Source organism: Siphateles boraxobius, unplaced genomic scaffold (assembly GCF_051911475.1).
Source record: "Siphateles boraxobius isolate OS27281-9 unplaced genomic scaffold, OSU_SipBor_1 204, whole genome shotgun sequence".
Classification (NCBI taxonomy): domain Eukaryota; kingdom Metazoa; phylum Chordata; class Actinopteri; order Cypriniformes; family Leuciscidae; genus Siphateles; species Siphateles boraxobius.
Window position 1 is genome coordinate 1886418 of NW_027508816.1, and position 27426 is coordinate 1913843.

Consider the following 27426-nt stretch of genomic DNA (forward strand, 5'->3'; position numbering starts at 1 on the left):
AGAATGGGGTTTTTCCCAGGATCTACACATATATATTTATATTTTTATAAAGATCTGGGAAAAACAGTAAGCCCCGGCTCTGAGGTTGTGAACGGTGCTGCAGGAATCTCTCGTCTAGTTCATTTTGACGGGGATCATCCTGCTTATTTTGTGGCCAGCTCAAATATTTTATATATATACATTTATTTATTTATATATTTATTTAGTCTGGCCACTGCACGCATCACAACCTCCACGAGCTCTACATAAGCAGAAACATAAGCCGGCGAGTGTGACTCATGTTGCTCGTTCCCAATGCTGAGCACATCTACTTCCTTATAAACAGATAGCTCGGGCACTGGGCACTCGTCACGGGCAGAAGAAGCCGCATTGCGGGCTTCTGCGTCGTGAACGAGTGTCATAGAATCTGCGGATGATGAGAGAAAAGGTGCCTCAGCAGTCTCGTTCTCATCCGCGAGATCCTTCTGCGATCTCCACGATCTAAGCCGTCGCGCCGCCTCAATGGACGCGGGACCCGAATCGCGGGGATCGTGAGCCTGGCCATCATCAGGAAATAATATAGCCAAGCGGGAGCGCAGCACTCTAATAGGAAGTGCTTCACAGTGTGCACAGGCAGCCCTCTCGAGAGCTGACAGTGCGTGCTGCGCCCCTAAACAATACACACACACACAGCTGATGCGTGTCCCCACTCGTGGCATATATATTATCTTGGGCAGGGGTGCACACACTTAGTGTATTGTTCACTCGCCATAATACAGAGCTTTGCACAGACAAACAACACCAAATAAGACAGACAGTTTCACAGAGAGCGCTTGCTGAAGAGCTAAAGCTGATGTGTGTGTGTGTCAGCGTCACTTTTATGCATCCGGTTATGCCGTCACATGTTACATCACGACGCAACACCAATCAGGATTGGATAAGTTTCATTCTTACTTCACAGGCGCACGCTAAGGGAGCGTCCCCAAAGTGTCGATTCTCGGCGCAGTGTTGAGTTCCCTCGAAAGGGAACCAGTAACTGTGCTTTGTAATTTCAGAAGAAGTGATCAACAGAGTGACATTTGAGTTCATGTCTCTCAACTTAAAATACACCAACTGACTTCAGCAACCCCCCACAACTGAAGTGAGGGATCAAGGACATGCTGACAATGAGAGAAAAGAGTCCATTGCAACAAACGACTCAAGAGTCACCCTGGTGAAAGATGTAAAGATGACAAGACTAACAGAATGATCAAATCATGAATGGAAAAAGAAGACAAACTTGACCAGAAACACAGTAATGAGAGGAACTGTGCAAAGAAGAGAATCAAAACAGATGAGTACAAGCTCAAACAATAGTCAACATCAACCAACTTTCCTACGAATGAATGTTCAGCCCTTGAATAGATTCAGTAGCAACTTAATAATAACCCCACCAAAACAAAAATGATTGAAGAGAAAAATATATTAATGCAACATAGAAAACAATGATAATGAAAAAAAGAAAAGAAACTAAAATAATGTTAACAATTAATTTAAGAAATTGATATAGCATAATGGGAATTAAGACAATTCATGAAGGAAAAAATTTGAACTAAAAAGAACTTTTAAATAAAGCTTAATGGGTACTCAGATGCAATTTGTCAATACAAGGGTATACTTAATTAATTTAAGGCTACAGTTGAAATTAAAGCAAGTATTAACAAATATTAAATTTTAATTTTAATTGATAAGAATACAATTTGATTCAAAATGCAATTGATTAGTTAAAATGATATCAAGTAGTGCTTGATAGAAAGTATAGAAAGTTTATAGACTTACAAGAACTTATTGAAATCCAATAACTAACAGGCCCTTGTGAACAATCTAAATGGCACCAGAGGGGGGTCAAAAATAGATATTTGGCATTCACATGAAGGACAGATTGTTGAACCAATGAATACTTTTGAATATTCTCAGTCCAGATGCGCAATGGTATTAAACCAGTGCGCAAAGGCGGGAGTAAGGTAAGGAAATTAAAAATTAAAATGAAGATAAAATTAAAGGCATTTTAAATTAAAAGGCATTTTTGCAAGGTTTTGTGAAATTTGTGGCAAAAACAAATTTAAGAAAAGAACAGCGACAAAAATAGGCCATATATCAGTATACCAGAAGAACTATTAAAACACTTGGTAATGGATTATGTGGACATGATATAGATGGGTAAAAGCAATGAAATCAGCGGAGGAGGGGCAGGAACAGAAATTAAATCTCTGACAGAGAAGTAATCCTTAGATTGAAAATCTATCAGAAATAAGGTCAGATTATATGTCAACTAAACAGAAGTATTGAAGATTGAAAATAAATTGAATACGAATACAAGGAAGTTTTAATAATAATTAAGTTATAATGCTAATGGTTTAAATGGTTAATAGACAAACTTTTAGATTGTTAGATATAAAGAAAAAGAAATGTACATATAAGGAATATGTAAGAGTGCAAAAAGTTATTTGCTACAGTTATTTTTCTAATTGTCTAATGAGTTTATTGAATGACTTTTATGCGATAAATGTAACATTGCTCTGAAGCTTTCTTAGTTAGAGTGATTACATGAGACATAATTAGTTTATTCATGATAGCTTATTTAGAAATTAGTAGAAAAGAAGAAAATGTATTCAGTTTAGTCTTGAACTGAGGAGCTACAATGAGAATGAGAAGCAACACGCGAGATTAAAAAGGTCAAATTTGGTAATAAAACAGACAGTAAGTGAAATGTATTGCAATTTATTAGATAGGTGTAAAGTGTTCTGTTCACTAAAATTGACTGACTAAAAGATGGATTCTTCGAATTTAAGAAATGATATTCTCTCATAAGAAGTGATAAAAATGAGAGAATTATGTTTACCCAGCCATATTCTGAATTAATAGTCATATGGATCAAGTAGAATAAAAATGCATAATGTGAAAAAAGTAGAATGACTTATGTTTGGTGATCAGTGTTGCACTTTTACTAAATAATATTGCGCAGGGAGGAAAATTTAGCGATTACGATTGAGTCAAGAAAAACTTAAGAGCAGAAGTTAAGGAAAACTTAATGAAAAGTTTGGAAAATTAAGGTTTGCTCAATTAGGGATATTGAAAGTGGGTTATTATTCTGTTGTATACTTTACATATTGAGATCACTAGTTGGAAAACCACGGCTAAACGAATGAAAATGCGGAAAAAAGATAATGAAAACTAATTTGAGAGGGCAACCAAATTGATATTTACAAACCCTGGATGTTGATTCCAGTAAATGAGGAATTGAGGACGAAGAAGATGATTGATAAGCCAGACCCAAGAGCATATCTACACCGCAAGAAAACTTTCAATAGTATAAGAGACTTTTATGTTTGATATACTCTACATAACTGTGACAATAACATGCAATGCAAGAACAAATGTATACACACACATAACAATGTTTAAGTTTGTCTGATTAGGGAGAACTCGAGTCTTTTACTTTTTCCATTAAACAAAAAAGAAAGAACAACTAAAAGAAATAAAAATGTATGGAAGAAGATGTTTGGCTCGAGTGCTCCTCCGGAGTGTGGTGGCTTAATCTAGTAATTGGAAAGGAGAATGGGTGACTCAAATTGAGTCACTAGGTAGCATAACTGAGGGAGCTGGATTTTGAAACTACACTCAGGAAAAGGATAGTGAATGTGAGGCTTAATAAGCCTCAGAGGAGGGAATGTTGAAGATTTTATTATTTAGAAAACAAGTCATTTTGCTATATATTTGGACACAATTATTTCTTCTGTCTGTGACTTTGGATTTCCTCTGTGTATGTGAAAGACCTTGAATGGAATGTTGTTTGCTACAGAAAATTCTATTCTGAGAAGTCACATGGTAAAAGACCTTTACCCAAAACTATCTATAGGGTGTGTTACCTTCTTTGGAAGAAGATGTATGTATATAACTCTGAACCAAAATATACTCGGGAGCGCGCTGGAAGGCCAGGGGGCCAGTGGGCCGGAGGGCCAGAGCGTTAGAGCGCCGTTCTATGGAACGGGACGGCGTTCGAAAATAAAGTCTAATTATCTCTGGCATCAAAGATCTCTGCGAAGTTATTTTTCAGAAAAGATTGAAAACCACAACAGCACCTAGCCGACGCGCAGGCAATAGACACTGGTGCCGACGTCAGGAGTGCTGGAGGAACTCAGGGCTTTCGGGGAAGCTCACCTGAGGAGAATATCGAACGTATCCAGTTCGTGGAGTGGAACGGCGAGCAAGCGAAGACACCTGAGCAGGTCCAGTACTAGCTGGTTGAAGCGAGTACATGAGAGGACACTGGCTCCACTCGGAGATTGTAGAATCTGGCGAATGTGTTCGGTGTTGCCCAGCCTGCAGCTCTGCAGATGTCTGTTAGCGGGGCGCCATGCGCTAGAGCCCAAGAGGACGCCACACTCCGGCCGAGTGGGCAGTCACACCAAGGGGGCACGGCCGACCTTGCTGTTGGTGTGCCAAAGCACTGGCGTCCACTATCCAGTGAGACAACCTATGCTTGGAGAGAGCCTTTCCCTTCAGCTTCCCACCATAACAGACAAAGAGCTTGTCTGAGGTCCTGAAATTGCGAAGGTGCGGAGAGCACGTACTGGACAGAGCAGTGCCAAGACTGGGTCTGCCTCCTCCATGGGCAGCGCTTGCAGGTTCACCACCTGGTCCCGAAAGGGAGTGGTAGGAACCTTGGGCACATATCCAGACCGGGGTCTCAGGATCACGTGAGAGTAAGCCGGCCCGAATTCCAGGCACGCTTCGTCAAACGGAGAATGCGTGCAGGTCCCCTTCCCTCTTGATGGAGGCCAGTGCAACCAGGAGCGCTGTCTTCATTGACAGGAACTTAAGCTCCACTGATTGCAGAGGCTCAAAGGGAGCACTCTGCAGGGCAGTTAACACCACTGAGAGGTCCCAAGAGGGAACGAGAGGAGGATTCAGTCTCCTTGCTCCTCTCAGGCACCTGACGATCAAGTCTTGCTTTCCCAAGGACTTACCTTCAACAAAGTTTTGCTGTGCGGCAATGGCGGCGACATAGACTTTTAGGGTGGAAGGAGACAGCCTTCGCTCCAACCCATTTTGTAGGAAGGAAAGCACGACACTGATCGAACATCTCCGGGGGTCTTCACGGTGAGAAGAGCACCAGTTGACCAAGAGGTTCCACTTCAACTCATAGGCATGTCTCGTGGACAATGCTCTAGTGGAAGTGATGGTAGCCACCACCGGTGGTGCTAGGGTACTCAAACCTGCCTCGACCTTTCCAGGAGCCACACGTGGAGGTTCCAAAGATCGGGACATGGGTGCCATAGGGTGCCCCGTCCCTGAGAAAGGAGGTCCTTCCTCAGAGGGATCAGCCAGGGAGGTGCTGTCGCGAGGAGAACAAGTTCAGAGAACCAGGTCCGGGTGGGGCAGTGTAACGCAACCAGAATGAACTGCTCCTCATCCTCCCTGACCTTGCGCAAGGTCTGCGCAAGAAGGCTCACTGGGGGAAACGCATATACCCTTGAGCACGGCCCGGAAGCGGCGCAGAGCAAGACGTACAGCCAGCAACTCGAGGCAATTGACATTCCAAAGACGCTGGGGTCCTGTCCAGGAGTCCGCGGCAGCACGTCCATCGCACACGGTGCCCCAGCCCATGGTGGAGGCATCTGTCGTTACAACAACATGCCGGGAAGCTCGTTCCAGGGGCACTCCGGCCCGTAGAAAACTGAGGTTCGACCACAGGGTGAAGGTCTGATGGCAGGTCTGATGGAGTAACTGGTACTCGGAAGGTGCCGTGTTGCCATGCCCACCGCGGGACTCGGTCGCGAAGCCAAAGCTGAAGCGATCTCATATGAGCAATCCGAGCGGCGATGTTGCGGCTGCGGATGCCATATGCCCCAGGAGCCTCTGAAAAAACTTCAGTGGAACCGCACTCTTGCACTTGATTGACTCAGGCAAGCCAGTAGTGGCTGAGTGGAGAAGGCGACCAAGGCAATACCGAGAAAAGAGATCCTCTGCACGGGGCATAGTTTACTCTTTTCCCAGTTGAGCCGAAGGCCGAGACGAGCTAGGTGCCGGAGCACTGGGTCCCTGTGTTCACAACCCTGGTCTTGAGAGTGAGCTAGGATAGCCAGTCGCCGAGATAGTTCAGGATGCGAACCCCGTGTTCCCATGGAGGAATTTGTTGGAGGTTGTTCACAAACAACCTTTGTGAAGGCGCTAGGAGACAGGGCCAGCCCGAATGGGAGAACAGCATACTGATATGCGCGCCCCCTGACAGCAAACGGTCTGAGTCGAAGGAGAACGGAGACATAAAAGTAGGCGTCCTTCAGGTCGATCGCTGTAAACCAATCCTGTGGCCGCACACATTCGGAAATGCGTTTGGCCAGGAGCATCTTGAACGGCAGCCTGTGAAGGGGCGGTTCAGATGCGCAGGTCCAGGATTGGCCGTAACCCAACGGATTTCTCCGGGACAATGAGGTAGGGGCTGTAAATCCTGGACCTCATTTCGGCTGGAGGGACAGTCTCGATCGGACCCTTCGCCAGTAGGGTAGCAACCTCCGCTCTCATGATAGGGGCATAGCCACCGACCATATTGGAGCGGACTCCCCAAAGGCGACCGTGCGAACTGAATCGCACTGCCTAGCCGATGGTTGTGCGACCCAGCGGAACAGATTGGAAAGCTCTAGCCAGGCTCCCAACAACTGTGCCAGCGGAGTCACGCGAACCACAGACGTCCCCACGGTGGTGCAGGGAAGCGGAATGACCGGCACGGACATGGACGGAATAGCGGCCCGGTGTGGGGGCACGGTCATAACCGCACCCTGACACAGGAGGCCAGGGAAGGACCAGCGTTCTGCGGGGCCCTGCTCTGCCAGGGGTCTGGCGACAGAGGGGGATGAGAGCGGTACAGTCCGGGGACGGCACGCAATGTCATCCGGCTCTGAGACAGAGGGGGACAAAGGGTTCTCGGCTCGGGGGCGGCGCACCGTGTCGTCCGAGAACTCTGTGTGCTCAGAGACGGGAGAGTCAGTTCTTTCTGAGAATACGGATTCTTCCCCGGCCCTCCACCGGGGAAAGGAGTGGCCCTGCTACCAGCTCCTGGAAAGAACTCAGTCCCATCTCTGAGCAGCCAGTCTCAAGAGCGCCGCTTAACCCGGCGTATAGCGAGGGGCGGGGCTGGAGAGGGCAGTGGCGTCCCCCTGCAGGAGGGGGCCTTCGGCGGTGGGCAGACTGAGGGATCTGAGCGGACGGCAGGGCCGTCGGGACAGAATATGCCTCAGTCTGCTCATGGGCGGTTGAGAACTGTTGTACAGCCCTCAAACGCAACGCCGAAGGGCCGACCTGGGATATGAGGGTGTCGAGCAGACGGGTCCGCCGGACATCCTGCACATCGGACAGGTTAAGCCACAGGCTTGAATGGTGGACATCACCTGACCCAGGGAGCGTGTGGCCACTTCCGTCGCTCGGTGATCAAGGTCAGTGGCGGCGCGCAGCTCGATGAAGAGCCCTGGGTCAGTCCTACCCTCCTGCATGTCCAAGAGCACCTGGGGCCTGCATCTCCTGATGCACATCAGGGAAGAAAGGTATTGGAGTGGACGTCGACAGGTGTCAGCGGCCACACCCAAAAACCAATCGTGCAGCAGCGAACGCACAGTACAGGGTGGTTCGCACAGTCCCACTCTAGTTCGACGCTCGCGGCGGCCCGAGAAAGCATGGCCGTCATCTCAGGATCTGACTCGACAAATGCCATTTGCACACCCGAAAGTGGCAGCACTGTCAAATCTTCACTTCCTGAAAATTCTAGCTCGCCCTGTGATGCTGCGATGGACAACAGATCCAATTCTGGAACGTCATAGGAAACCCGCGGGGGGTCCGACGACGGGACCACGGGCGTCCCGTGATCGTCCATGGTTTGGGTCAATAAAGAGGGGGGCGTGGGGCACGGACAGATATTAGGCGCCTTTGTTCCACACCATCACCCTCAGGTCACCCTGGCCACCAGCCGAAGTAGCACCTCACGTGGAGAGTGTTAGATCGGGGTGTGGATGAGGGGACTATCTCTCTAACGAGATCATTGAGTCTCGACCGTAATGACTTGATGGTCACGTTCCCGCGGGGAGAACGTGAGTCATCCACAAACGCTGCTCTAGCGTGATCAAGCCCAAGCACGCAGAGAAGAGAATATGCCCATCAAAATCGGAAATTAGTCAACTGCAACCAGAAATGCACGGGCCTGCCGTCTTTAAAAAGTCAGGAATGGCTGTGGAGTGAAGAGATACTCTTGGCTCCGAAGCGAAAACATATCTGCATGTTGCCGGCGTCCTCCTTTTATACCCACGAGGTAAGGCGGAGATACGCTATGCAAATTCCGCAGACCCATCGCATTTCTTTGCCATTGGCTCGTTTTGTAATACTCGAAGTCGATAGGTGTTCTAAGCGAAACCCCATTCGTCGTCATCCGACGTAACTCGGAGTGACAACGAAAGGGAACTGAACATAACTGTGTCAGTAATAACCTTTAATGTTACCTGTAAGGACTTATGTATGGCGTGCATCACTCTTGCAGTGTTAATTTTGGCAGCCATTTTTGATTTAGTCTTAATCTTCATCTTCAGACGAAGATGCTTATTGTTCTTAGTCACATTTTAGTCATTTTGTCCTTCATAGTTTTAGTCTAGTTTTAGTTGACGAAAAGTCATTGCATTTTTTGTCAACTTTTTCATTACTTTTAGTCAAACTGCAGATACCGACATTCATTTTGGTAGCTATTTTATATGTACTGTAGTCTGTAGACAAAAAATGTCATTACAATTTTTCTCTCTAGGCCAGTTCAATTAAGCTTATGAGAAATTTGAATCAAGGTAACAGGCTGTATTGGCATTGCACTCTTTAGGAGCAGCACTAGTGCAATTCTGCATATCCCTTTTACTTAGTTCCAGTTTTTTAGAGAAGCCTATCCCCTGGTACTCTTCCACTTAGACTGCAGTCACACCTTTTCCATTGAGGGACAATATTTGCCCGCTTTAATCGATTTTTACAGTTGAATTCTTACCTTTAAAAATACTTTTATAGAATAAATAATGCTTTAAATAAAACAATATTCAATAAATATGCAATGATGGTAAAAACAAAGTGATACTTTCAATATTAAATTAAAATCACCAGTAGGTGGCGGTAAGTCACTGTCTTTATGAGTTATTCATCGAGTCATTAATTCATTCATTAACGAAGCAAGTGACCAGCTGTTTCCGAAATCGCATACTTCCCTACTATATAGTAGACGAAAAACAGTATGTGACAAAAGCCATACTTCCAAAATCACAGTACTGATAAAAGAGTAGGCAAAAAAGTACCTGGATGACCTATTACTACCAGCGAGTTATGGTGTGCATATGATTCTATATAGAAAATACTTTTTTAGCAGCCCTGAAGCAATTACTCAAATTCAAAATAAGTACCTACTCAAGAGAGTATGCGATTTCGGACGCAGCCGCCGTATTAATGAACGGGTCATTGAATCTCACGATTCGTTCAAAGCCACAGATTCGTTCACGAATCACCAATCATTTTCGTTGCAAAATAGAGCAATAAGCCTACTGACAATATTGTTTTAAATTTAGTAAACCACTTAATGTTACCCTTTTGTTTGTTGAACTGTTGTATAAAATCGATGTCAGGTTTGAAATCATGTGGATATTCAGGAAACATTGCATGTTTGCTCGTATAATATGATCAACATTAAAAACACTGCTGGATATCAGCCTACATTTTGATCGCAGACTTAGTCACACAAACCATGCAAGCGGCTTGTGACAGAAAAAAGACTGACTGAATGACACTTTAATTTAAGTAGAAAATCTCAAATGAAGATCGCTGAACTCTTCGCTTCGCTCTTCGCAATTCACTGCTTCTTCAGCAGTGTAGAGAGAGCACGCGCATGGTTGCCAGATACTATTGAAAAGAACGGGTAAAAAACTTGTTACTTTACCATAAAAGCTCTGACTGGGAGTTTAAATAATTGAAATCTGGCAACCGTAAGCATGAACGCTCGCAAACACAGTCTGACTGTAATGTGTTGTCGTCTACTTTATTCGACAAAAACAAGTGGTTTTTTTAACCCAGTTTTTTAGTCACAGTTATCGTTTAATGACATGTGTGTCGTCTCCAATCGTCTTGTCTTAGGGAAAAAAAGGTCGTCAACGAACATTTTTCGTCATAGTTTTCGTTAACGAAATTAACACTCCACTCTTTGGGTCAGGAAATATTCTAAGCTCTCTGAATATAATCAAATTTAAAAGAAACTGGTGTGTATTATACAGGCTATGACATTTTCAGCATTAAACACTTGCAAAAAAAGAATACCTGCAAGCCCTGGAAGACAGCAAGCCTCAGGCATGTGATAAAAAGTAATGAAATTGCATTACATAAAAAGTAACTAAATAATGTAATTAGTAACTTTTTAGGCAGAAATACGATACTGTCATGCATTACTTATAGAGTAACCTTCCCCAACACTGGTTATATTTCCCTTCCTGTCACTTTAGCAACAACAATAAAAAAAAACAATCGTCAACTCAGATTCCAGCTTAACAAAGACAGAAGTGTCATTAATAGAGATGACAGTAAATCATTGGTTGCAAAAAAAAAAAAAATTTCAAAGAGTTACATCACTCAGAGTACCAGATGTAACATGACATGGTAGATAGATATTCACACAAAGCGGAATAATTCTAGAAGGCAGACTTTAATCACAAATACTCAAGGAACAGTATACATGGAGGTGAAACCACACTACTACAAACGTCAAATGATACAGGACAAAGAATGAAGGAGAACTCAGGGAGTATATACAAAAAGGCAAACAGTTGAATGAGATAAAACAATAATTAACACAGGAGAACTGGGTGAAAGGAAACCAGGCAAACAGAGACAGAACACAAAAAAAACTAAGATGATCATGGGTAGAAGACCAGGGCAGTGCTGGCATGCAGTGCAGTGCAGTGCAGGGAGCCATGGGTTGCCGGCTGTGCAGTTGACCAGAGAGGCGTTGGCTGTTCAGGGAGCCAGAGAGGATCTTGCCTGCGTGCCCTTGTCAAGCTAGTTTTTGAACAGGAGCGGACTCTGGAGTGGGATCCTTGGCTGGAGACGACACTGGAGCAGGCTCAGGGGCCAGAGCCGATGCTTGACTGTGCTCAGGCTATGGAGTGGATCTGTGTGTTGCCCAAAAACACATAAATGCTAGATCCATTATGGACAGTGCAACACTCTCTGGATTGAGCTCTAGAATTTCCCTCACTGGAACGGACTCAGGAATTTCTCTTACAGGAACACACTCGGGAATTTGCCACACTAGAACGGACTCTGGAATTTCTCTTACTGGAACGTACTCTGGAATTTCTCTCACTGGAAAGGACCTGGGATTTCTCTCACTGGAACGGACTCTAGGACTTCACTCACTGTAACAGTCTCGGGATTTCTCTCACTGGAACAGCTCGAGTGCGCACTCTGGAGCAGAGGTCTTGATGGTAAGGACTGTGGAGTTCTTGAATGCAGGCTTGGGTTTTGCTAGAGTGCCCAACCATTTACGGGATGGGACTGGGCGAGAGCTTGTAATGTCCTCATTCACTTCATCAACAACGAAATCAGAACCATTAAGCCAAATGACATAGTTGATACAATCAACCAAGAATACACTGCCTTTACCTGGAGAAAGAAACTGAAAGCTCATCATCCATTCCCATCCAAAAACAGGCTTTGAGTGCATGTGTACTCCAGCTTACCAGTTGGTAGTAATGCAGAAACTCTTACACATACTGCTCCAGAGGCCTACCTTTCTGTTTGACGGAAAGGAGAAGATGATCTTCGTCCAGTTTCTGTAGCTCAGCCCGTTCCATCGTCTTTTTTGCTCCTGTATTCTATTCTATTCTATTCTAAATATTCTAACGTGACGTGCTAGATAGAGCTTCTTAGGAACAGGAATAATTCTAGAAGACAGACTTTAGTCACAAGGGAACAGGATAGATGCAGGAGAAACCATACTACTACAAACCTCAAACGATACAGGACAAAGAAAGAACTTGGCTTATATACAAAAGGGCAAACAAATGAGCTAATGAGTTAATTAAGTGGGCACAGGTGAATGAAATGAAACAATAATTAACACAGGCGCCATGACCAAGTTCTCTGATGTTTGGCTTTAGCATTGGAAGACAAGCGTTACATGACCAATAAGTTGCCGCCTGCTCTAGAAAAACATTACACACAGAAGACAATATTCCTCCGCCCAGGCGAGCAACCACCGAGAAAAGGTGTTAAAACCAATTCTCGCTCAAGGACAACTGCTGGAAGCTGCTAGGGACTGGAAAATGCTGGCTGATCTTGATCAACGGCTTATTTTTCCACCTGAGATTGCCACCACTAACCTACGACCAGATATTGTTTTGTGGTCTGGATCAGCACGCATTGTTCAACTGATAGAGTTAACAGTGCCATGGGAGGATGCTGTAGATGAGGCATATGAGAGGAAGAAACTGCGGTATGCTCAGCTGGCCACTGAAGCAGAACAGAGAGGATGGAGAGTCCGGGTTTATACAGTGGAAGTGGGTTGTCGAGGATTTGTGGAACAATCCAAAACCCGGTTCCTCAGAGACGTCGGATTCAGTGGCCAAGAGTTGCGTCGCACAGTAAATAACTTATCTGAAGCAGCAGAGAGGAGCAGCAACTGGCTGTGGTTGAGACGGAACGAGTCTGGCTAACTGTGTACAGGCCGCCATGCTACGGTTTCGAAAAATTCTTGAAAATTTGATGACTCTGTTGACTTATTTGTATAGCTTGCATATTAATTACAGTTATTACGTTCCTGTGTATTTTGCGTGAATGAGGATTGGTGTTTGGACAGATATTATGTTTTGCGGTAGTATGCCATACGGAACCGTTGCCACTGACCGCTTTAACGTCCGCAGTGGGACGGAAGGTGCCCACTTGAAGACCCTAGAGATCTCCCCTACTCTGCTCAATCCAGACGGTTGTCTTGAAGGGACCGCACTGTGGTTGCAGCCGTTGTGTGTGCAAAAACACTGCAGCTTTTAACACCAGGCAGAAGGAGGTTCACATCACCATTTGGAAAGAAGCGTAAATGGATGGAGAAGCATAGGTTACTGTAAAGCTACGTCTTAGTTGGTGCTTATCTTGGCGAAAGCCGAGTACAAATCAGCATGAAGTTTTAACATCTACTCTTATAATGAAGACTATCTAATATTCTGGTGGAAAATGAGCAGTCACAAGACGTCCGGTCAGAGACGTATATCTCTTTAATGGGTGGTAATTTGCAGCCTCAGTTAAATAGTAGTGGTTCTAAATGAAATAGAAATAACAATATTTAAGATAACATTGTTCATATGGTTATATGCACAGAAGAACATAAGTAAGCATTGCAGTACTAAGTTATCCATACATTGTAACATCTAGAGTAATCAAATTTGGCTAATAGTACCCACTAAATACTACTATTAGTGATATTATGTATGCAATGACTCAATATCTCACAGGTATGCAAATATAAATCACGTAACTTATAAGGACAAAGTCAAATAACACAAATGAATGGTGTCACGTTCTCTGACACGTGATCTCAATAGAAGTAATCGCACAGAGATGATATGATCATCATATATCCCTATTCAATCATAAATAATCCTATATACATACTCAACTTTACTTAGAACTTGAGATTATATGCTCACAGATAGATATTTAACTCTCTTCTACATGTATTTACCTCAGATAATCTCTGCGATGCAATAAACAAATGCATGCCTCGTAACATCAAAAGATATCAAATTACCGGTTTAACATCAAAATAGTAATACTTGAAATACAACTCGCAAGAGGTAATCAATAACTGAACAAAGATTACTCACTGGTATATGAACGCACTCTGTCAAACTGATCAAAACAAGCAGCATAACTCCATCAAACTTTCTCGTTGTATGCGCTATAGACCACGCCCCAATGACTAAACTGCTCCGTTAATGCACGTCTTCAATCTCTTGACCTAATATTCGCTTAGCCACAAGGGGGCATTAGTGTCTCTTTTATACATCTAGTACACATTGGAGAGCCTTTTCAACAACTCTCGTGTAATGGAAATCAGGAGAACTGGGTGAAAGGAAAACAGGAAAACAGTTACTGAACAGAAAGATAACTAAAGGCGGGTACACTGTGCGATTTTTTTATCATCCTTTACGATTGTTGCTTGTCAGACTGTAAGAACATGATCATCACTGTAAGATCTCAGTTGTCATTAATGTCAGACTGTACGACAGTCAAGATGCGTTAAAAACAGATGCACGCAGAGTGCATTACATGCGGGATAGAAATTGTGGTTACAAAGAAATCTCTTATGTTAATTTTGGTCACGGCTTGTTTTTGAAAACTAAGACAATTTGATGGTCATCTTAAGAGAAGTCACACTGCAGGACTGTAAGTCAAATCTTCTGACACTGCCAGAATTTCATCTGAGATAAAATTTGATTGCAACGGTCATTAATCGACTGTCGGTGAACAAGTCAAACTAACGTTCAAAGACTTCAGATTTTAGTCTAGGAACAGAGGATTCTTTTAGAATTTGCTCAATTTGTCTCAGACGGCCAAATTGCGACCAAAATCGCACAGTGTGCATCCGGCTTAAGATGAAACAGAACATAATCCTAAAACCAGCTGTGACTTTGCGGAATATATACAGTGCTTCCAATGGGTCTTATACTGGGATAAAACATTTTTAAAAATTCACTTAACTTCCATCTTTAATTGCTATTATGTGTATAACCATATAAAAGCTTTCAGGTGCAGTCTTTTATGAAAGGTTAATTACAATACAGATCAGATTAGATCTAACTGTTCTATGAATATTGAGGTAGTGGGTTGGTTTATAGCTGAATATTCAAACATCATGGTAAAATGAGGTGGTCGCTGAGTTTCCGTAAATATAAAAGTGAGTCATATTAGTGGCAAGCATTTGGAGTCTACTCTACAAGTTAAATCTATCATGGAAATGTCCAAACGGGGAGTGACAAACATGGACAATCAAACAATCCAATACTGCTTTCCAAACAACAATTTGTCTTGTACAAGAAGTATCCGACCTGAAGCAGAGTACATTATTGTGTATATTTTCATCGCTGTAACATCAGTGTTCACCGTGTTTCTGAACCTGTTGGTGATCATCTCCATCTCGCACTTCAAGCAGCTCCACACTCCCACCAATGTGCTGATCTTCTCTCTGGCAGTGGCTGATCTGATCGCAGGACTGATTCTCATGCCAGTGCAGGGAATGAAACTGATTGAGCCATGCTGGTACTTTGGAGAAATATTTTGCTCAATATTTCCTCTTATTCTTTATGTGGTTCTCACAGCATCTCTTGGTAATATGATTATTATTTCTGTGGATCGATACATTGCTGTGAATGACCCTTTGCGATATCCAATGAAAGTCAATAATAACAGAGCTGTTGTTTCAATTGTTGTAAACTGGTTATTATCCTTCATATATAATTTTTATCTGTTGTATGAATTTTTACTGTATCCAGAGATGAACCACACATGTATTGGAGAATGCATACTTTCTGTTAAGTTGGAAAATATAATACTAGATTCCATTGTTTGTTTAGTGGCACCTTGTTGTATAATTATTCCTTTATATGTGAAAATCTGCCTTGTAGCAAGCTATCAAGCTAAGCATTTAAATTCAGTCACAGACAAAAAGGCCAAATCAGAAAAAAAGGCTGCAAGAACCTTAGGGATTGTAGTACTGGTTTATCTTCTCTGCTGGATGCCATTCTATTTAACTAGTCTTTCTTTAGGGCACAACGAAAATGACTCTCTTATAATTAATGTAATGTATTGGATTGTTTGCATGAATTCGTGTATGAATCCAATTATATATGCAATGTTTTATCGATGGTTCAGACTGTCAGCAAAATATATTTTGACACAGAAAATATTTGGACCTTCGTCGGAATACTTAAATCTGTTCCCAGAGGAGAAATGATCATTTACACTCTCATGCAAATGTGAATGAGATAATGATTCTTTATTAATATCATTTATAAATATTTTTTTTGTTTTAAGCACATCCTTATAGAACACTGGTTGGCATGTAACAGCTGTTTTTTGAATATGGTGTCTAACATGTATATTATGAGCATATTTGTTAGTGATACTGTCTGCTCCATTTACTATGCCTGAACATGAAAACTGCTTGGAAGTTAGATGTTAAAAGAAAATGTAACATTTGTCATAATAAAGTAGTTATTACAAATATAATCTTTATTTTAAATTAAAGAAATATACTTTATTAGAAGAAAATAAGGTTCAATATATTTTTCACAACACATAATGACCAACCAATAAATGATTGATGATGGGTAATAGTAATGTGATACTGATAAATATTATTAATCTCTTCATACCTCCAGTTTTCTGACTGTTTTTTGCCTTATAAAAAAGCTAAAACACAAGCTTTTTGTATTTCTACAGTGTTAAGTATGTACATTTAAAAAAAGCATTTCATCCTCCAAAGTTTGCAATATGCATTAATCTAAGAATATTTAATGTTGCAAAAAGTTTCCATAAAATGTAGTTACCTTTTAAATGTAGTGCATTTCATTCCTGAATAATACAAATATATATATTGGAAAAAATATTTCAAGTTTCATTTTATAAAGTTCTGAGGGAGAAGATGTTATGATTCAGTGAACAATGCCAAACACTGGGAACCCAGTGTGTCTGTAGCTTTCTTTATTTCTGTTTTGATGAGTGACCTATTAAGCGTGCATGGCATATCTAATCTGCTTCATATTACAGACCAAACCAAGCTGTGATATGAGGTCAAACATATATAAATCCGGAGGGCGCTTTCACAGGACGCAATAGCACTGAAACTCCTACTTACATCATTCCGTATTCCCCTAGGTTTTAGATGCTGTACACAGTTTTATTGTCTAGAGCAGTGCTTCTCAAACCTGTCCTGGAGACTGTGAAACATTGAACACACCAAAATGGTTAAAAATGACTGGGTTCACTAAAGGCAGGCATACACTGTGCGAATTTCGTCCGATTTTGAGCCGAATTCTGACTCGTGCGACTCTTTTTCGGGTCGGGCCGATTTTCAGCTTTGTCGTGCGTCGTTTGTCGTGCAGTGTTCGTGCAGTATACAAGGGGAAACGAGATGCGATTAACCTCTCCCGATCGGCAATCGGATGGTCGGATGAATTTCTGGCATGTCAGAAATTTTGGTCGCTCCTCGTGACTATATCGCACAGTTGAAGCAGAGCTACGAACCGATTGCCCTAAACTCAGTGTTTTATCCCTCACTGCGCCTGCGCGAAAACAGAGTTTAACCATTTCAATCTGCAGAAAAAAAATAACGAAAAGAGGGAACTCTTTGAGTTCTGTACAAACTAGCTACAAATTACTGTTGCTTACCTCCAGTTTGTCCAGTTATTAGGCCTACCCACGTCTTCCAAGCTGCGATGTAGCACCGTGCCTCTTTTATTAATTTGTTAAACAATGTTTTTGAAATAAACCTCTTTTTAACTTTCATTGATGACTAATTATTGCAGTGTTCAGACATATTATAGACTGTTAATATAATGATATGCCTATAATTCATTGTAGCCTAATCGATCTAAATGTTTTAGACAATTTTCAAAGAGGATCCTCATTGAAAATTGTCTAAAACATTTAGGTCGATTATAATGAATTATAGGCATATAATTATATTATTATTATTCCTCGAGGAGTAAGCTTCTATGTAATATTTTATTGTCCTCACAGCGCATTGCGGCGATGTGCTGTGAAATTATTGCGTGGCAAATTAATTATAATAGCAGATCAATTTAATAATAAAATTAGCCTTCCCTAATACAATAATAATAATAATAATTTAATACATAAATTGGAAGTGCTAAATCATCTTGATATTGATAACTGATGCTTGTTTTGACATTATCTCTGGAGACATGATATCGTCTACCAACCCAGCACGGGGGTTTATCGCACATATTTCACACGTACTGTATAGTGTGAGCAGTCAAGTCGCAGCTCGACGTTCGGACCGTATAGTGTGAGCACATAAATCCTGAGCTTTGGCTTTATATCGCATGCAATCTGCTCGTTCAGTGTGAGTAAGATACCTTGCTGAAATCGCACAGACATCGCACAGTGTATGCCCGCCTTAAGACAGCACTGTCCAATCCTGTTCCTGGAGGGCCACTGTCCTGCAGACCATCAAACACACCTGAACTTGCTCTTCAGGATTACTAGAAAATTCCTATCAGGTGTGTTGGAGCAGGTGGGAGATAAATGCTGTGGGAGATATAACTGTATGAGGTGGCAAGAGATGCCTTTTACCTCACTCTCAGGGTAAAAGGCACCCTGTATTGAAACAAGTACTTTAGTTTTGCATAATACAATCTACATTAATAATTGTTCAAAACAACTACTTCAGCAAAGTTATAAAAATATATTAGATAAAATTAGTCCAGAATAAACTTCCTGCCCATGATCGTATCAAAGATCAGCTAAAAATCCACATGCATAGTGAAACAATGTGAGTTGTTGCACTCTTAGAAACTGGGATGGTACCCTTTCAAAAAGTTACTAATACCATTTAGGTACTAATGTGTACACTCTAGGTACCAATGTGTACCTTTAGGTTACTAATAAGCACCCTTTAGGGGCAAAAAAATTACAAAGATGTAGCCTGACGTCGTCATACTCTGGTCAGAATGTGACCATTCTGAATGTGTCAGAATGTGTCAGATTCTGGTCAGAATGTGAGTCTGATACTGCTCCATTGGTCTGTGATTATGGGGTGTGTTTCATCCGAACCAAAAAAAAAATGCCTCTGCCATGCCAATTGGATAGACCAAACCCCGTAGGAAGGACGGCAAAAATATCTTTTTACGATCGACAAATGCCTTGATCGCTGTTCTCTGTTCCTCTTTTAAAATGAACGTGTTGTCTACATCTTCTATAACAGACGCGATGGCTGAATCTACACATCTAAATTCTCCAACGGCAGCCATTCTTTGTTGTAAACGAATTCAACCTAAGCGCTCTTTGGTGATGTGGATGGTTACGTTACCTTTACTCATCTGTCCATCATCGTATAAAGCCCGCCCTGACAATTTGATCGGTCCGAAAAAATTTTTGTTCGGGCATAATAGCTCCTCGACGGATCGAGTCCAGACCGAACTTCCCGACCTAAACATTTTGTGGGCGAGGTTCGGGCTGGCATCCAGGCTAACAAAGATGTGTCTCTTTGGCTCAAACTTTACGGCGGGCTTGGGATCGATGGTTGGCTGGGCTATGGCTCTGGAGTGGGTCTGGCGATGTCCTCATCAACGAAGCAGATGGTGATTGGTGAGTTTCACTGCATCAGCACCCACTCCGAAATATTTGGTGAAGCTCCCTCGAGGACCATCTGTTATCTCTGTCTATTTAAGTTTCTCTGTTTGTATCACTCATTGTCCAGTATTATTTGTACAGGGCACACCATTTCGTATTGTTGAATTGTTGTCTGCATTACTATTCTGAGATATTTAATAAATCTTCTTTTATTTTTAAATCATCTTCTTCCTTGGAAAAGCGTCACACTTGTGTAATCCTTTAAGGGAGCAATCCCCCTGTTCCAGCAGGACGTGATGGACAGCCAGGATATCCATGTTTTAAATTTGCTTTAAAAAAAAACTGTCTTGAGGTCTTGTTTTCTGTCAGGGGTTGCTTGTATTAAAGTCCAATGAATGTTGCGAAGAGTACATGGAGGAAGATTTCAATAAGTCTCGAGTTGCTTCTCATCCTCCGCATCGTCCTTATGACTGTGCTATAGATCTAATGCCAGGTACGTCTCCGCCTGAGTGCAGGTTACACTCGCTTTTTGCTCCTGTAAGGGAGGCCATGGAGAAATATATTTATGATTCTCTTTCAGCCAAGATCATCCAACCTTCTTCCTCTACTGCTGGCACGGGGATCTTCTTCGTGGGTAAGAGGGATGGTTCTCTGCGACCTTGTATTGACTATCGGGGATTGAATAACATCATGACACAGAATATGTATGCAGGGGACTTCCTTTTTCACAAAGTTGGATGGTTCATTCGTAATTACAGCCAGTTGGTTGCCTGAAGTTGCATTTTTCAACCTAAAAGCTGCTTTTTTTGGCTCCAATTCTTGTGACACCTGATCCCTTGTGTCAGTTTGTGATGGAGGTCAACGTCTGAGGTTCTTTTCCAGCACTCTTCCTCGGATGACAAAATGCACCCTTGCACGTTTTATTCCTATTGTTTGTCACCTCCAGAACGTAACTACGATATTGGTAACAGAGAGCTGTTGGCAGAAAAGCTGGCGTTGGAGGAGTGGCGTCATTGGTTGGATGGCTTGGGGGTGCCTTTCGTCGTCTGAACCAATCACAAGAACCTTGAGTACATTATATCCGCTAAATGCTTGAACACTAGGCAGGCTCGGTATGCGCTTTTTTTTTTTCAGTCATTTTCATCTCATACCGTCTGGGCTCTAAAAACATCAAGCCCGATGCTTTGTCTCATATTTTCAATCATTACAACCATCCATGCTCTCCCGATTCCATCGTGCCGGAGAAACTGGTCATTTCTGTGTTTCACGAGAGAGATCGAATTGAAGGTCCGCAATGCCTTACAAGGGGTAACGCCTCTGTCCAGTTGCTCACCTAGCCATTTGTTTGTGCCTGAGAATTTGCAGTCCGATGTTATCTGCTGGGCTTCCAAGATCGCTTGTCATTCAGGAGTTAATCGTACCATTTTTCTGGTTAAAAGCGGTTCTGGTGGCAGTCTGTGGCTCGAGACATTCGTAATTTTGTTTTGGCCTGCTCAGGTTGTGCTGTCGATAAGACTTCCAATCAGCCCCCGGCGGTCCTCCTTCAGCTGCTGTCTGTCCCTTCGAGACTTTGGTCCCACATTGCGCTAGATTTCATTACAGCCCTTCCACAGTGCAACACGGTAGTTTTAACCGTGATTGGCCGAATCTCGAAGGCGGGTCATTTTATTCCCCTGCCTAAATTGCCTTCTGCCAGGGAGACAGCGGTTACTGTCATTGACTGTGTTTTTCACATGCATGGCCTCCTGATGGAAGTGGTCTCTGACAGGGGACCCCAATTTGTGTCCAAATTTTGGAAAGAGTTTTGTCGTTTGCTGGGGGTGAAGGTTAGTCTTTCTTCTTGTTTTCATTCTCAGAGCAACGGTCAGACTGAGAGGGCCAACCAAGGCTTGGAATGGCTGTTGCAATGTTCTGTGTTTTAGAATCTGTCTTCCTGGAGCCAGTAGCTCTCATGGTCTCATGGTTGAGTATGTGCATAACTCACTACCAGTATTGTCCACGAGCCTCTCTCCATTTGAAGGTAGTTTAGGTTACTAGCCACCTATTTTTCAGAACCTGGAATACGAGGTCGTGGTTCCCTCCGCTCACGCTTTTGTCCAGAAGTGCCATCGCACCTGGATGAAAGCCAGAAGGGCTCTCCTTCGGGTGCAAGCACGCACTAAGGCCCAGGCGAATCACCACCTTTCAAAGCCTCCTGAATACATAGTTGGTCAAAAAGTGTGACTTTCTACTCAGAACATTCCTCTCCGCACCTTTTGTGATAAGCTTGTTCCTAAATGTATTGCCCTGTTCACTGTAACTGAAGTCCTTACTCCACTGGCAGTACGCCTCAAACTTCCTCTGGTGTACAGGAGAATTCATTTGTTTTTTCCATTTATCTCAAATGAAACCAGTTTTTCGTTCAACTATTAACCACCCATCCCCCCGCCGCGTCTCATATACGGGGAACCTATCTATTCAGTCAAACGTATTCTGGACTCGGGACGGAGGGGACGCGGATTCCTGTACTTGGTGGACTGGAAAGGTTTTGGTCTGGAGGAGAGAAGTTGGGTTGCTGCAAGAGACATATTGGATCACTCCTTGATCGATGATTACATTTGACAGGTAAGCTCTCATGGAAGCACCAGGAGGCACTCCTAGGAGGAGGAGTACTGTCACGGTTCGCAGGTCTGTGGATTCTTACTTGTCTTCTGTGATTGTGTGTGTTTGTCACCTGTGTTGCTGGGAAACCCATGATCGCTGATTAGTTGTTGGGCACAGCTGCGTCTCATCAGCCTCGCTATATCTTGGGCCTGTGTGTGTTCATTCCGTGTCAGATCGTTGTTTTGCTCACTACTCGTTCTCTGTGCAGTGTTTACAGTCTTCTGTGTCCTGTGCTCCAGTTCCTGCTTGTTTCCTGGATTATTTGAACCTTCCTTGTGGATTTCTCTCACTGGACTTCTGCCTTGAATATTCTGTCATCATATGCCCATTGTAGTCCCTGCCTTGCCGAAGTTCATCATCTTCATCCACGACTTTCCGACCATTGCACTTTATTTCATGTTCTTTCTGAAACAAACTTTTTATTGCACTTGCAATTGAATCCTGAGTCATTTACCTGACACACTGTTTCCAATTGGTCTTATACTGGGATAAATATATATATTTTTAAATCCACTTAACCCTCTGGGGTCTGAAAACGCGCCGGCGCGTTTTGCTGGATTTTCTTCGCATAGTAGCACAATAGACTTAAATTACTCCGTCATTTATGGCCATACAGAAAAAATAAATATTAAAAAAATGATCTGTGATATGTCTACTTTTGTATGTGTCCACTTACAAGCAAAACACAACATTGTGCTTTTGTAAAATAAAGAAAATAAACAGGGTGTGCTATCTGCCTCTCCGTCTCGGTGAACTTTTTTTTCTTGAGCACGTCTATAAACTGAAACAAAACTCAGCGAATACTATTCACCCAGGCAAGAGCTATATATCTTTATAATCTTTTAAGTGTGTACTTTTAAATGATCTGATTCAAAACGAAAACAAATTTTCTCTGTTTAAGTAATTTGTATAAAACCAACAAGATATCCAGTTTCTCAAACGCTTGCTCTTTAGTTTTAATTTGACTACGCCCACACGTGCAAAAGAGATTGATATGTAAATCTCCACGTGAAGGAATGCGAACGTGCTCATTACCTCAAAAACAAAGCACCAAACTTCACCAGTCCTCTGCTTTTCATCGAGTTTGGAAGACACGCTGTGAGCTTACATTGGATTTACCTCAGAAGAGGAAGAACGCGAGAAGACAAGAAAGATTTAAGGTAAAAAATGTCTTATGAATTATATTAGTTAGTGTTATTGCTGCATAAACTTAACCCTATGATGGTCTTCGGGGTCTATTGGACCCCAAATGACTTTTGCTCAAATTAAAAAAAACGTTCTCTTTGTCCAAATGGTTTGAAACTTTCTACGGCTCTCAACACTTTCTAGATCTACAACAAAAAAAAAAAAAATTATGATATCTGTTTTTATCTTGGCGTGACAAAAATAGTCACACTCGTGGTCTTCGGGGTCTATTGGACCCCGCAATCAAAATAGACAAAATAACATCATCAAAATCAGAAACAACGTAGAACACATAGACAGAAATGACAGAAATAAAGTGGCACACTTCCAACAATGCAAAAAACATCCACAATCCAAAATTATCATGCTCACCACAGGCGCACACACACACAAAAACACACATATAAAGAGGAATACATTTATACAGGAATACATACAGACTATAAAAACTGTTCTCTTATCATTTGTAAAATAAAATAATCTAAAATGCAGAACCACCAGAAAATTAAATTGGTAACACTTAGACGCATTGAAAATGCGCGCGCGCGCACACACACACACACACACACACACACACACACACACACACACACACACACACACACACACACACACACACACACACACACACACACACACACACACACACACAGAAATACATTTGTAAGGCTATAAAAAGTCTTATAATTTGTCAAATAAAATCATACAAAATGAAGAACCACCTCAAAAATAAATTGGTGACACTGTACACATGAAAATAAAAATAAAATGTACACACACACACACACACCCTGTGTTTGCTCCAACCCTGTCTGCAGGTTTGGCACTTCACTGTTGTTGTTGTTTTTGTGTGTGCTGTGTTTTTTCAGTACAAAAAATGCAAAATTTTGACAAATTATTTTATTTTTGTTATAATTGTGATTTTATAGTATTTAGATATGAATCCAACTGAATCCAACTTTAGAAACTATATCTTTCAGTAATTCAAATAGCAAATAGCATATAATGGAGCTCTATAGCCATCTAGTGGTTAAAGTGATTTATTACAAATTTTAACCTGTATTTTCCAAAAAATGGGCAAAAATCTTACATTAAACCTTGTTAAATTATCCATGGTATCCCCAGGAATGAAAGTTAGAAATCTGGGTCTTTTATAAAGTTTATTTAACATAAAATGCTGTTTTTTTGTAAAAATCCTATTTAATTAAATATTTATTTATTTATTTATAGAAATTTTTTAAAAATCATAAATTCTACAAAAAAAACTGCACAAATGTTGAGTAAAAACATTAATGAACCGAGTAAAATTATATTTGTTAAAAAAAAAATATTGTTCGGTTACAAAATTAAATGTTGTTGTCTGGGGTCCAATAGACCCCGAAGACCACGCGTGAGATTTTTTTTTGAAGACCATCAGAGAGTTAACATTGCAGTTGACTAAAATTTATGAAATCGATGGAAAAATGATGAAATATGAACTATATACAGGCAGGCTACCTTTCAATGCGAAATTTATATACATGTACGACACGAGGATGTTTTTTATGTTTGATAATAAAACACAGCATGATATAGATGTAATGTTAGGCTAGTATCAGTGTTTACTCTAATATGGTGAATATTATAATGTTTAGAACCATGTTTACTGATAAATACTGTGTTTGTAACGAATGGAAATATTTAAAGTAACATATCCATATATTTTTCTTTAGTGTATGTACTGAAGTGTTCTTTTTTAAGGATTTATAGGCCGCATGCTATTGTCTATTGTTATTATTATTTGGATTTAAAATATCCCACATCATCACATTCCCTTCACCATACCTAGAGATTGGCATGGGGTACTTTCCATAAGATCATCTCTCAATGCAAATCAAACCAGCTATTAGGCTAACTGAAATAAAACCAAGCCAATCTCTAGGTATGGTGAAGGGAATGTGATGATGTGGGATATTTTAATTCCAAAGGCCAAGAGAACGTCTCAGGTTACGTATGTAACCCTGGTTCCCTGAGAGGGAACGAGACGCTGCGATGAGACGCGGTGCGTGATTGCGTCGTGAAGCACGTGTATAATCAATCCAATGGAAGAGCGAGGTGTCATAGGCGGGTGACTTCATAGACCAGGAAGCTATAAAGCACACCTGAAAACAGACCGCGACAGCTTCTGATAAGCCTGAAGAAAGTCGATCAGGGCATGCAGGAAGTATGGCAGGAGAACGCAGCGTCTCGTTCCCTCTCAGGGAACCAGGGTTACATACGTAACCTGAGACGTTCCCTTTCAAGGGAACTCGAGCTGCGTTGAGACGCGGTGGGAACCCCATACCCACTACGCCATAAAGACAAATGCCCGTTCTGTGTGAAGTCTTTGCGCACACTAAGAAGCAAGCAACCTAGCCCCAGGAGTGGAGAGGTCTAGGTCGTAAAATCTGACAAATGTATGTGGTGAGGACCAGCCTGCCGCATTACAAATATCCTGAAGGGAAACACCCGAAATTAAAGCCTAGAGGCAGCCGTACTTCACTGAGGTTTGGCACTTCACTGTTGTTGTTGTTTTTGTGTGTGCTGTGTTTTTTCAGTACAAAAAATGCAAAATTTTGACAAATTATTTTATTTTTGTTATAATTGTGATTTTATAGTATTTAGATATGAATCCAACTGAATCCAACTTTAGAAACTATATCTTTCAGTAATTCAAATAGCAAATAGCATATAATGGAGCTCTACAGCCATCTAGTGGTTAAAGTGATTTATTACAAATTTTAACCTGTATTTTCCAAAAAATGGGCAAAAATCTTACATTAAACCTTGTAAAATTATCCATGGTATCCCCAGGAATGAAAGTTAGAAATCTGGGTCTTTTATAAAGTTTATTTAACATAAAATGCTGTTTTTTTGTAAACATCCTATTTAATTAAATATTTATTTATTTATTTATAGAAATTTTTTAAAAATCATAAATTCTAAAAAAAAAAACTGCACAAATGTTGAGTAAAAACATTAATGAACAGAGTAAAATTATATTTGTTAAAAAAAAAAAATATTGTTCGGTTACAAAATTAAATGTTGTTGTCTGGGGTCCAATAGACCCCGAAGACCACGAGTGTGATTTTTTTTTGAAGACCATCAGAGAGTTAACATTGCAGTTGACTAAAATTTATGAAAACGATGGAAAAATGATGAAATATGAACTATATACAGGCAGGCTACCTTTCAATGCGAAATTTATATACATGTACGACACGAGGATGTTTTTTATGTTTGATAATAAAACACAGCATGATATAGATGTAATGTTAGGCTAGTATCAGTGTTTACTCTAATATGGTGAATATTATAATGTTTAGAACCATGTTTACTGATAAATACTGTGTTTGTAACGAATGGAAATATTTAAAGTAACATATCCATATATTTTTCTTTAGTATATGTACTGAAGTGTTCTTTTTTAAGGATTTATAGGCCGCATGCTATTGTCTATTGTTATTATTATTTGGATTTAAAATATCCCACATCATCACATTCCCTTCACCATACCTAGAGATTGGCATGGGGTACTTTCCATAAGATCATCTCTCAATGCAAATCAAACCAGCTATTAGGCTAACTGAAATAAAACCAAGCCAATCTCTAGGTATGGTGAAGGGAATGTGATGATGTGGGATATTTTAATTCCAAAGGCCAAGAGAACGTCTCAGGTTACGTATGTAACCCTGGTTCCCTGAGAGGGAACGAGACGCTGCGATGAGACGCGGTGCGTGATTGCGTCGTGAAGCACGTGTATAATCAATCCAATGGAAGAGCGAGACGTCATAGGCGGGTGACTTCATAGACCAGGAAGCTATAAAGCACACCTGAAAACAGACCGCGACAGCTTCTGATAAGCCTGAAGCAAGTCGATCAGGGCATGCAGGAAGTATGGCAGGAGAACGCAGCGTCTCGTTCCCTCTCAGGGAACCAGGGTTACATACGTAACCTGAGACGTTCCCTTTCAAGGGAACTCGAGCTGCGTTGAGACGCGGTGGGAACCCCATACCCACTACGCCATAAAGACAAATGCCCATTCTGTGTGAAGTCTTTGCACACGCTAAGAAGCAAGCAACCTAGCCCCAGGAGTGGAGAGGTCTAGGTCGTAAAATCTGACAAATGTATGTGGTGAGGACCAGCCTGCCGCATTACAAATATCCTGAAGGGAAACACCCGAAATTAAAGCCT

General features: G+C 41.7%; 2 protein-coding genes across 2 annotated transcripts in view; both read left to right on the forward strand.

The window, feature by feature from the left end:
- The window catches only part of mpc1 (mitochondrial pyruvate carrier 1), a 320247-nt gene extending 306144 nt beyond the window's left edge, over positions 1–14103 (forward strand). Inside the window, exon 5 of the mRNA XM_077237603.1 lies at positions 14094–14103. The gene's annotated coding sequence lies outside the window, so the exon portion shown is untranslated. The remainder of the gene's footprint in view (positions 1–14093) is intronic.
- A 925-nt stretch (positions 14104–15028) lies between these two features.
- LOC143745414 (trace amine-associated receptor 7c-like) lies at positions 15029–16024 on the forward strand. Its single transcript, XM_077237519.1, has one exon. The coding sequence runs from the start codon at positions 15029–15031 to the stop codon at positions 16022–16024; it is 996 nt and encodes a 331-aa protein (XP_077093634.1).
- Positions 16025–27426: the final 11402 nt, after the last annotated feature.